Source organism: Talpa occidentalis, unplaced genomic scaffold, assembly GCF_014898055.3.
Source record: "Talpa occidentalis isolate TD23 unplaced genomic scaffold, MPIMG_talOcc4v2.1 talOcc4.12, whole genome shotgun sequence".
NCBI classification, from domain to species: domain Eukaryota; kingdom Metazoa; phylum Chordata; class Mammalia; order Eulipotyphla; family Talpidae; genus Talpa; species Talpa occidentalis.
In genome coordinates this window covers 61,318,905-61,331,826 of record NW_023601212.1, presented here as the reverse complement: position 1 = coordinate 61,331,826, position 12,922 = coordinate 61,318,905, and the positions used below count along the sequence as shown (strand labels likewise).

Here is a 12,922-nt window from a genome sequence, read left to right as displayed (position 1 = left end):
GCCCAATTTGATCAGCTTTTAAGGGTTGGTTTTATCCTATGTAAGAAACATTTGCCTAAATCATGGTTGCAAAGATTTTTGTCCAATGTTTTCTTCTACAAGTTTTGTAGCTTTAGCTTTAAAATTAGGTCTGTTATCCTTCTTTTGGTAGATATAGTAAAGTAAGAGTCAGAGTTCCAGAGTTCATTTATTTTCTATGTGGATACACAATTGTTTCTGCATCATTTATTTTGAATAGACTACCTTTTTCTAAAATTATATTTGCATCTTTGTCCAAAACCAATTGCACATATGTACATAATCTGTAATTCTGAACTCTATTCTGTTTCATTGATCTATATGTCTATCCCTGTGCCAACACCACATTGTCTTAATTACTGTAGCTTTATAGTAAGCCTTGAAATCAGATAGTGCAAGTATTTTTCATCATTGTTTTGGTTGTAATAATAGATGCTTTGCCTTTTCATTAGAATGTTTTAATCAGCTTGTCAGTTTCTACACAAAGCTTACTGGGATTTTGTTTGGAATTACACTAAATCCATAGCTTGTGCTGTCTAATATGCTAGCCATTAGGACCATGTGGTTCTTAGAGCAAAACATGCATTGAAACAGAAAAAAATAAAATTAGTTCCTCAATCACACCCCACTTCCAGTGTTCAGCAACAACACGTGACTAATGGTTAATGGGAAGCTTACATATGGAACATTTCTGTTATTGCATTAAGTTCTACTCAACTATGGGTCTAGAGACCATGTTGGAGGTAATAGATTTAATATTACTGAATGCCCTAGTCAATGAACATTGTATTTCTTTTCATTTATTTAGGACTTCTGTGAATGTATTATCATTTTCAATGTTTTCTTGCATGTATTTTATTAAATTTATCCTTACATATTTTATGTTTTTGGATATTATAAATAGTATTTAAAACTTTTATTTTTCAAACATTATTGCCAATACACAGATGTGTGCAATTTATTTTTGTTTTTTGATTATATTTTGTGACCTCAGTCAATCTACTTACTATTTCTCATGACCTTTTGTGGATTCTTTAAAATAGTCTGCATCCATGGTCATGCTATGTGTGAATAAAGACAGTTTTTTCTTTACAACGTTACACATTTGAATTCTTTTTGCTTTGTTGTACTAGCTAGGACCTCCCATGTAATGAATGTTGAGGCAAGGAGTTAGAGTATACAATTTTATTGAACTTTTCAAGGAATCAGCTTTTGGTTTAATTGATCTTATTTATTGTTTATTTGTATTCTATTTCATTTATTTCCATTCTTATCTTTATTACTTCTATTTATTTTGGATTTAATTTGCTATCCTCTCTCTAGCTTCTTAAGGTCAAAGCTTAGATCATCAATTTTAAACTTTTCTTTTTTGATAATAGTAATATTTTAAAGTTAAAAGTTCTCTAAATTACTTAGGTACACCACAAATTTTGATATGTTGTGCTTTTATTTGGCTTAAAATATTTTTAAATTTCCCCATAACTTTCATTTAATCCATGCCATGTTAGAAATGTGTTATTAAATTCTCTAATATTTTGGCATTTTCCAGATAACTTTCTGATATTATTTCTTTGTGATTTTAGTCTTTTTAAGATTTTATCAAGATTTGTTTGTGGCCTCAACTATCGTCCATTTTGGTGAATGAATGTGCATTTGGAAAGAATGTATATTTACTATTGTTGGGTGGCATATTCTGTCCTACAGATGTCCTCACAGTCAAGATATTTAATAGTATTATTTAAGTCTTGTTTATAGCTTGACTTTTCTATTTACTTTCTTTTTTTTTTAAGTTTATTTTATTTATATTTTAAGATTTATTTATTTATTTATACAAACACTGGGGTATAGTCAGAAGTGCGGGAAGGTGAGAGAATTCACAAGAGCCAGAGCCGGGAGCAGAACAGACAGAAGGACCGAAGTACACTGCTGAGAGGAGCAGTGGGAGTGGCAGGAGAGGTCTGCCCGCCATGTGGGACACTTGCCAGCGGCCGGGGATCGAACTGGCGCTGCAGAGGCTGCGGGCAGCTTCGCAGTCCAGCGCTCAACCGCTGCGCCACCGGGGAGGCCCTCTATTTACTTTCTTTTGATTATCAAGAAAGAAATGTTTTCTCTCCAACTGTATTTGTGGATTTTCTATTTATCCCTCAGTTATATCAACATTTGCTTATGAGTTGTGAAGATCTGTTGTTAGATTGTCTGCACAATTACATTGTTATCTCTTCTTTATAAATTTGCCCTATAAAATTACAATCTCTATCTTTATCCCTAGTAATATTTTTGATCTGAAATCTACTAGGTTTGATGTTAAAATATAACCACTCCAGCTTCGTTTCATTAGTGTTTTCATTGTTTCTTTTCCTTTAATTCTCTTAATCTTTTTATATCCTTATATTTAAACTGTATTTCATCTTGCCTTTTTTTTTTAAAGAGTTATTTTATTTATACAAGAGCTGGGGTACAGGCCAGAGGCACGGGAGGGTGAAAGGATTCATCAGAGACAGAGCGGGGAGAAGAACAGGCAGATGGATCGAAAGCACTGCTGAGGGGAGCAGTGGGCAAGACAGGAGAGGTCTGCCATTCCATGTGGGTATCTCCCTAACCGGCTGGGATTGAACCCACACTGCAGAGGCTGCGGACACTTTCACAGCGCTGCACTCAACCCGCTGCGCCACCGGGGAGGCCCTCATCTTGCTTTTTTAATCCAAACTTCCACTCAGTTTGTAGTTGTGGTATTTAGATCATTCACATTCACTATTATTATTAATATAGTTGGATTTAAGTTTATCGTTTTGTCTTCTACCTACTATAAAATTTTCTATTTAATAGTTTACCTAGTACCATATGCAGGGATATTACATGATGATTTTGAAAGTGAAAACTGTTACTCATAATTGTTGGAAGTAAGAAGAAAATGACATTCGTGGAAAACTTAGAGGGAAAAAAGATGAAATTATTCTTATTCATCACTGATTGCTTTCAGAAATAAAATATTCCATAATCTTTGCCAAATAGAAAGAACAACATTTACTTCAAATCCTTCCTCTATCCCACCAAAACTTAAAAAAAAAAAACATTAACCGAAGGACATCTAATTTCCTAAGTCTGTTTTTAATTTTGCTGTATACATATTTACACTAACTCTGCATTGATTTTGCTTTTCATTGCTGTTGTTTCAGTGTACACAGTGTTCCAGATTACTTTTCTGGCAACTATTAATGTGGTTCATGGCTTGGTTTCATCCCATTTCTTAATTGGATGAAACAACACACTACTTAGGACTTAGTTGCATATATAAATGGGAGAAAATGGCAGTATTCTTATAGGAAAATAAATGCTGACAATAAACTTAAGTAATGTGGTAGAATGGTATCATATTTCTTTTCTGGAATTGCATTTCAGTTCTTGTATGACCTTAAGAAAAAGAAATATGCTTATTTTTTCATTAATTTATTCATTTAATAAATTAACATTTATTGAGTTTCTACTCAGTGTATACGAAGTGCTTGGAACATGTAGATTAGATATGAACCTTGTTCTAGAAGAAATCATGACCTAGTGGGTGAGATCAAAAAACAAATTCATTTTCACAGAGAACTTGAAGGGCACAGAGGAAAACCTTCAGACTTCATATGTAGGATCTCTATTAAAGTACCTGAAGGGAGAACTTGAAAGCTATTCTGAAGGATGGGTTCACCAAGAAAAGAAGTGAAGGGAAATATATCTAGAACTAAGAGGAGAAGACCATTATGAAGGGGTAGGGAGGGGCGGGAAAGGAAGAACTAGTGTCAAAATAAGGGGTGGGGCTGCAATTGTATGGGGAATATAACCAAAATGAAAATGCATACATTGTGCAAAGATGAAAAAAAGATGTAAGAATTATATAAAATAAAATATTTAAATTAAAAAAAAAGCAAGTAAGGTGGAAAACTCCTACTTGGTGTGACTGGAACTTAGGATTGCAATAGAATGGGAATAGTGGTGACAGAGCTGGTGAGATCACAGGTTTCATGTAGCAAGTGGTCTTTCTGTACCAAGAACTTTACAAGTGTTATTTCATTTAATGTTTTTAATTACCTCCTGTCCTCACACAGGTACAAACCCCATAACTGTTAACATTCTCCTCCAGAGTGGTCCCCTTGTTACAATTGGTGAACTTCACCCACATATTGTTATTCCAAGACCATAGTTTGTTAGGGTAGGTGCATTCTATGAATTTTGACAAATGTTACATGACATGTATCTATCACTATAATGCCATATAGAAAATTTTCGCTGACCTAAAAGTCCTCTGTGCCTTTGCATTTCTGCCTTCCCTAACCTCTGGCAACCATTACTCTTTTTACTGTCTGCACAGTTTTGCCTTTTCCAGAATATCATATAGTTGGACTCATCCACAATGTAATTTTTTCAGATTAGGTTCTTTCATTTAAGTAATGTGTGTTTAAGATACCTTTCTGATTTTTTGATAGCTCATTTGTTTTTAGCACTGAATACTATTCTTTTGTGTGAATATGCTATAGTACATCTATCCATTGCTCTACTGAAGCAACATCCTGGTTGCTTCCAAGCCTTGACAACTAAAAGTAAAGCTGCTATAAACATTCATGTGCAAGTTGTTGTATGGACATATTTTCAACTCCTTTGGGTCAATACCTAAGAGTGAAAATAATAAATCACATGGTAAGAGTGTGTTTAGTTTTATAAGAAATTACCAAATTGTCTTCCAGACTGACTGTACCATTTTTTATTCCCACCAGTAGTCTGTAGTGAGAATTCCTGTTGTCCCACATCCTTGACAGCAGCTGGTACAGTCAGTGTTTTGGATTTTGGCCATTCCAATAAGTGTATAGTGCTGACTCATTGCCGTTTGAATTTATCATTCTCTAATGACGTGTGATGTGGAATATCCTTTCATATGCATACTTGCCACCTCTCTTACTTCTTTGGTGAGGTGTCTGGTAGGTTTTTCACCTACTTTTAAATCAAGTATTTGTTTTCTTCCCTTGCTGAAAGTACGAGGGAGTTTCCTCAGTTATTCAAGGTGAGAACATCATTGAATTTCTGGAGGCAAAACTCACAAGTGTTTTGGTACTCTCAATAAACCTGTCCCCCTGGAGATTGTAACTGACTGTCCACACTGAGCTTCCAGCAACCCACCAGTTGAAATTTAGGTTTTCCTATGTGGATATTGATTCCCATGGAGTTTTCTGTTTGTGTGTTTCTGCTCTGTAATTGTGATTCTCTGTAAGTCATCTGTCCTTCCAAGGTTGAGGGGCAGTGGTTTGCCCCTGTGACCTGTGACCTCACTTCTTTCATAACTCTAAGAAGTGTGGTTAGTGTTTTAGTTTGTTCAGTTTTTTACTTGTTAGGACACAGCGGCAACTTCCAGGTTCCTTACATCCTGGACTGGAAACTAGAAATCCTATAATTAGTTTTAAAACATTGAGTTGTTATTTCCTAATTTTATTGAGGATTTAGAGTGAAGATATAACTTACTCTTCAATAGAAGGCTTCTGAGAGTTAAAGGTGATGCTATTATTCCACATGTCATATATAAGCTGCAGAAATAAAGTTATGGTTACTCTACTGGTGTAGTTCTATCTGATGAGGAAACTGATGTCTCAGAACTAGAAAGGGGCACTGGTGGGACTTGAACCCAGTCAGATCCCTGAGTCAGTGGTGTAGCCTCTATGTTATAAATGAGTCAGGTTTTTGAAGTACCTGTGTGTCTTGTTCAGGTGAAGTTGAAGTTCTGATGAAGATCAGAACTCATCAGCATTCATCACTGATACTATTCTTTAGTGAGGTAATTGAAATTCAGTATCACATTATTTATTTGCTTGTACTTTATACTTTAAAATTTAATTTATTTTTATTTTCCTTTCAGTTGGAAGGCAAGAATTTTTTAAAATTACTCTTTATAACTGTACACAACCTCTTTAAAATCTGGAGGATGTTCTTGAAAGAGACATCTTGTTCTTGAAAGAGACATCTTATTAAACTTTATTTCTGCAGATAAAAAGGCAAGGATGATGTAACTAGCTTGACAAATAACACAGCTGATTACCTGTAGAATTTAGTTTAGAACTGGGAAGCAGAAAAACACAGTGATCAAGATTTGAATGAGGTGGCCTGGATTTCGAACTCTAAGCAAGCTTGTTTCCTTTCTGTCTATCTCATTTTCCTCATTGTGTCATTAAAATAATTACACCTATCTCACAGAGTTGCTTCTAGTCTGAGACTTTAGATTCTCAGGTGATTGCTTTTAAAATATGCTGCTTTTGAATCTCTTCTGGCAATGCCTTTTTGAGGTCTATCAATGAAGGTCTTGAGTCTGCCATCAGAAGTTCACTGACTGTTTTAAGCTGCTTGTTTGTATAACCAAATGTAAGAGAGAAAATGATTACTTTTGTCATTTCTGGTACCACTAAGCATTGAGTCTTCCACCCTTTACGGAAATAAGGGAATACTAAAGAAAATAGTTTTTAAATCCAACTTTTGTTTTTATTATAAATGTACATATCTTAAAAGAAATCAGTCCTCAAGGCTTTTAATAAAAATTATCAGTCCTCTGCCTATTCCTTCCGACTCTTGATTACTCATTTCCAGAAGTTAGTACTTTCGACCCTTCTGGCTTTCTTTTGGTATTTGCCCCCACATTTTTATGTAATATGTTTTTGCCACTAATTCATGATTAAAAAAATAGTTTTTAGATATTTCTTTTGCCTTCCTACTGTGGAGAAGAAGAATTTAGTTGTCTTATTTCCATCTTCCATACCCACATATCTCATGCTTACACATACACATGTATTCTCTCCCATTCTACTAATACACTTACATTAACATATTTAGGTAAATGAGTATTTATGACTTCTGAAAATATTATCCATTATTGAGCCATGTAGTAAATTATGATTGCATCTTCTTTATTGCATTATATCTTTTGTGAGGTTAATGTTTCTATTTTTGTTTGTTTGCATAGTCCGTCTTCTATCATAAATACCTTCCCAATCTCTTCTATAGAAGTCTAAATCTCTTAGTACCTTTACAAATTTTAGGAACTGGGCATTAGTTTATTTTTCTTTTCTTGGTAGGGACAGATATATCTTCACTAATCTATGCCTTCTTGTTCAGATAGATATTGCTGGCTCCCCTGACTTTGCACTGGGGTCTATGCCATCCTGGAAATTCTCTTTTCCTAGTTGTAAAGTTATATATCTTTTCCTCATTATAGCCCCTTCATTCCCTGCTTCTTGGATCTCATGTCTTCCTCTTTGTTAGTTTGTTCTTGTGTTTGGTGGATCACATCTCTAAAAGTTTCCAAAAAGTGAAGAAAGGAAATAAAGTGTTTTGATATTTTACAAGTCTAAAATTTTTCATTACTTTTTCCTTGAGAATGAAGGCTTAGAATAAATTTGTAATTACCAATGATAATATTTGCATATTTATAAATATAAAATTGCTCATTGTGTCTCAAAGTTCTCAGGGATGAAATAAGGGTGATATGGTGTTTATTTTATGGATTGTCATGAAGACTGAGTGAGATCCTGTCCTGAGGTGCTTAGAATACTGTCTTGCACACCAGGCACCATTAATGTTAGTAGTAGTGTTATCACTTTCGATGCTAAGATGATAAACTATGAATACCTTCATCTACGTCTTTTGGTTTTTTCCTAGAGCCCAAGGATATTCATTGTCCATTGACATATTTTTATTTTCTGTCACATTTCTTGATAGTTTAGAATTTTAGGTTAGGAATTATTTTTCCCTTAGAATTTTGAAATTACTGCTCTACTGATTTTTAGTTTCCAGTTTGCTGCTGGGTAAACTGATGCTATCATGGTTTCCAAATCTTTGTTTTGCTGCTTTCTTTTTTTTAAACCTCTTTGGGTACTTTTTAGGATATTTTATGTGTTCCCAGCATTTGAAATTTTATACTGATCTGACTTTTTTTGTGTGTGTTTTTCATATGGTGTTGGGCACTTGATACCATCATTAAATCCAAAAATTCATCTTTTACTTTATGACATTTTCTTGAGTAATGTGCTGCCATACTTCGACTCTTTCTGTTTGCTCTTCTCTAGCTTTCTGGGATGCCACTTATTCACATATTGGATCATCTGTCTCATTTCTCTTGTTTAAGAAATTTTTTTCCTTCCTATTACCTACTTTTTTTTCTTTCTGTTTTTGGGGAAGAATTCTTAGCTTTGTATTCCAGACATTCTATGAACATTTTATTATTTCTAATCTTATACTTCATTTGTTGAGAATTCTTCTAGTTGGAATCTTTCCTTTCATGACATCACATTCTTATTCCATGAATATAGTGATCTTTTCCTCTGAAAATATTAATAAAAATAATAGTTTTCTTCTATATTTTACACTGTTTTCTCAAGGTTCTGTTTTATAATGTTTCTTTATTTTGGTCTCATATTAGAGAATCTCCTTGGGTGTTCATTGATAATAAAAGTGAAATAATGACAGGAGGTGAAAACTCCCTGTGGTATACTTGACATATTGAGTGGTAAACTTCACTGAAGGATTTCTTATTAGACTTTCTTTTATTGGGATTCCTCTGAATATCAATATATATGTTTCAGTCTTGGGATGATTCATTTCCCCTGGAAATTTTCCAAATCCTGTGGAGGGTGGAGGGTGTGTTTAAAGATTGTCAGCCAACTCTTGCTTGAAGTCGAATTTGGTAATTGGAATGGGGAGAAATGGGGTCCTGCCATTCTGTAAATAGAATTTCATGTAATCATGCTCTTTTAATAACTGATCTCCGTAAAGTGGGCCAGGTTCCTATTTTTTTTCTAATTTAATCTTTTTAAAGAGTAAACCCGTACTGTCCTGCTGGGATGGACCAAAGTAACTAACTCCCAGTGTGCTGTCCCTGGAGATCTGTCTGCTTTCACCCTATGCTTCTGATTTCAGCCTCAAGTGGCACCACCATTCTCCATTATTTTCAGATTTGTTGGTTTCCTAGCTTCTGAACCTTTCTGAAATGCTGTGATGTAAATTACCCAGCTTCTGGGCTTCTGTTGTTGACTTTCTTGAATGAAGTTTTCCTCTTTCTCTAGTCTGTGAAATTTGTTAGCAGTCATCCTGCTGGTTTTCCAGTTTCAAATTTTTTTCCTGTAGTCCTCTTCCATTTTCCTTGATCTTTTTGGCTTAAGCTTTAAAAAAAAAATATATATATATATTTAAATTACTGTGATAATCAATATGTTGCTTAAAAGCAAGGGCCCTGGAACCACACTGCCTGGACACACCTCCTGTTTGACCTTGGGAAAATTATTTAATCTCTTTTTATCTTTTCTCATCTTTAAATAGTTGAAAATATGAAAAGCATTTAAAGTGATAGCTGACTTAATTAGCATTATTCATTACTAACTTAGCTTTCAGGTAAAAGATGAAAATTTGTGTTCATGTAATCTTATTTGACTGAAAGTCTAAAGAATGCACTTAAAATTATGAATCACTAGGCAATCATTGTTCATCTATTAAAGGAAGCAAAAGACAAATGTTGAATCTGATATGTTGTATAAAATGTGTAGATTTTGACATTATTTTAATTGTTGAAAGAAACTTTGGAGATCATATTTTCCAACTCTTTATATTAAAGATGAGGAAAGCTGAGCCCCAAAGAATTAAGTTACTTGTTTTGAGACCCAAAGAATTAAGTTACTTGTTTTGGAATCCAAACCTCAGAATTCTTAAATCAGATTTATTTCAATTTATTCATGTTTCTTTTTCTAAGAAATAGTAAAAGCTCTGCGATTTGCAAGTATGTTTTTGGTGATCATACTATCCTATACCAAATTTTCTTCCTTTTTTTTTTTTTTATCTCAAATGCTCAGAACAGATCAATAATTAATCTTGGTTTATGCTACACTCTCATCATTGCTCCATGGGTAGCCTATTTGCTTATTTTTAATAATACAACACATAAAATAAATGAAAACATTCATATTGTTTGAATCTGGGAGGAAAATTAAAATGTATCATTTCCAAGTATACATGGTAAAAAAAAATAAACTCAATATTTAAAAATATTTTGGTGATTTAGTGATTTGTCTTTTCTTTCTTGAATCAAAATGTATTATACAGATGAGTGTTTTTGCAACTCTCTTGTCTTCATTCCATCAAAATTCACCTGACTGGCAGAGCAGTGTATTAGAAAAATGAAACAAGACTAAGAGGAACAGGAAAAGAATTAAGAATCGGCTTGTCTTACATTTAACATTGGCACATACATGCCTTTAAAATCTGTTAGTCTTCTGCAAATGGTGTATTGTTGGTTCTGTTTATGATGCAGGTCTGAGAACCATTGGAGTCATCACCAAGCTGGATCTTATGGATGAAGGAACAGATGCCAGGGATGTTTTAGAGAACAAGCTGCTGCCTCTACGCAGGGGTAATATATTGTGCTCTATACAGGAATTCGTTTGAGGATGTGGCAGAAAAACATGGGGAAACCAATGGAGGCTTGGTCTTAATGTTTCCATGGTTGTGAAGAATGGGTTTATGATTAGTTATTCTTTATATGGGATGGTGCAATGCTCTCAAATAATGTATTTAAAAGGGAGATAGTCCTTAAAATAATAAGAATGAGAAAAACAGGAAAAGGAAGGTGTTTCAGGGGAGGGTATAAATATTCCTCATAGACTGCACAAATATATACTGTTCTAAGTCTGACTCATTTATTTGCCTGCTATATGACAAAACAGCTAAGAGATACACTCTATTAAAATGCAAGGAGGTTTTAAAGAGAAAGACACTATTGATGCTAAAAAATTGTCATTAGCCAAAGCTGCTGGCCTTCCTTAATACTGATGTTTCTAACTGAGTTTTGTAAAGGAACGTCTTCAAGCTTTAAAACTAATTTTGCCTTTCTTATTCAGTCTGTTTGAAAGCTTTGAAATCTCTTCAGAATGAGCAACAAAAAGTGTCCAAACTCCACGGGTGTGTGTTTTATTTCAGGTTATGTGGGGGTGGTAAACAGAAGTCAGAAGGACATAGACGGGAAGAAGGACATTAAAGCTGCCATGTTGGCAGAAAGGAAATTTTTTCTTTCGCACCCGGCTTACAGACACATTGCTGATCGAATGGGGACCCCACACTTGCAGAAGGTCCTGAATCAGGTAAAGTTCTCTCATGCAACAGAAACAATTATAAAATGTGTGACTACTGGAATTCATACTTCTTATTTTTTTTAAATGAACTTTCCCCCCAATACAAGACATTAAGGTTAATTGGTAGAAATTTAAAAAAATGAATATGACTAGAGTCACCCTGTTACCATTCACAATGACTGAAATCCACCTTAATATTATTAAAACAGTGCTCAGAGCAGAAGCACACACTAAATTAGAAAAATGGACATGGGTATATATTTTAGCACACATTTTCTTATAAAATGTAGTTAAGTCAAATTTGTGTATCTCTGAAGGATTCTCTCTTGGATCTGTTTTTGAAATGTTAATTAAAAGTTTTTTTTTAAAACTTTTATTTTCTTACATGAATTCTCTGTTATAGTCCCATAAATCTCCTACCACCACATCACGGATAAATTGTCAGCATCATCCCTTGTGCTCTTCCCTGCCCTGTTTTGACCCCTCTCACTCTCCTCCCATGCTGTATGCTTTAGATTATAATTTGCCTGCAAGGTTTTTTTTTTTTTTTTTTTGACCCTTTGTTCAATTTGCCTGCATTCCTCCTATAAGTGAAACCATCCAATATTTTTCTTTTTCCTTCTGACTTATTTCACTGAACATAATCCCTTGTAGCTCCATCCATGTTGCTACAAATGGCAAGAGTTTATCTTTTTTGATTGCTGAATAGTATTCCATTGTGTATATATACCACATCTTGATCCAATCATCTATTTTGGGGCATTTGGGTTGTTTCCATATCTTACCTATTATAAATAGTGCTGCAGTAAACTTAGAAGTGCCGGTTCCCTTTTGAATTAATGTTTTGGTGTCCTTTGGGTAGATTCCTAGGAGTGGAATCACTAAGTCATATGGCAGATCCATTTTTAGTAACTTGAAGACCCTCCACACAGCTTTCCATAGTGGTTGGACCAGTTTGCATTCCAGCCTGCAGTGTAAGAGGGTTCCTTTTTCTCCACATCTTGGCCAGCATTTGTTGTTGTCAGTTTTTTTAATATGGGCCATTCTCAGGGTTGTGAGTTAGTATCTCATTGTGGTTTTGATTTGCATTTGAAATGTTATCTTTAATGGTTAGATAAGTTCTGTTGCAATTTCTTTATGGTTTTTATTAGGACTGATTTTTTTTCTTTAAAATCTTTAATATAGGGGTCTCCCTGATGGTGAAGCAGTTAAGTCTTAGTGCTGGCAACACTATGGTCTGAGTTAGGTCCCAGCCAGATAGCTGACCTACATGGCACAGCAGACCTTTCCTGTCTTGCCAGCTGTTCCCCTTAGCAGTGTATTTCAGTAGATCTGCCTATTCTGCCCCACTCTGTCTCTGGTGAATCCTCTCACCCCCTCTACCTCTGGTTTATACCCCAGTTCTTGTATGCATGAAAAAATAAAAATAAATCTTAAAAAATAAAATCTTTAATATAACAAATATTAATAAGTGATCTTGATCTATCTAAGGAGTTTTCTGATAACCCCTTTGCTCACAGATGATAGAATTGGAAACACCCCCATCTCAACTCAGTCATGTACATACTTCCTCTATAAAACCTCAGTGCTTTTACTTGGCCACAGGTTTTCCTTTCCCTAGTGGAGTTAAGTGTTAATTCTCACTGACTCTAGTGCCCTCTCCTTGAGTTTTGATTATATGGACTCAACGGATGAGGAGGTTTCCTCATAAATACTCTCAGAGGATTTGCTTTAACTTTTATCTAACAACTTAATGAGCTAATCAATCA

The 12,922-nt window shown here is 34.5% G+C and overlaps 1 protein-coding gene across 7 annotated transcripts in view; it reads left to right on the top strand.

Annotated features, from left to right (window-relative positions):
* DNM3 (dynamin 3) overlaps positions 1 to 12,922 on the top strand; it is a 513,949-nt gene that overhangs the window by 168,099 nt on the left and 332,928 nt on the right. For all 7 annotated transcript variants that reach the window (XM_054693472.1, XM_054693473.1, XM_037506477.2 and 4 more), the window contains exons 5-6: positions 10,337 to 10,435; positions 11,002 to 11,162. In XM_054693472.1, the coding sequence (XP_054549447.1) occupies positions 10,337 to 10,435; positions 11,002 to 11,162 (260 nt within the window). The remainder of the gene's footprint in view (positions 1 to 10,336; positions 10,436 to 11,001; positions 11,163 to 12,922) is intronic.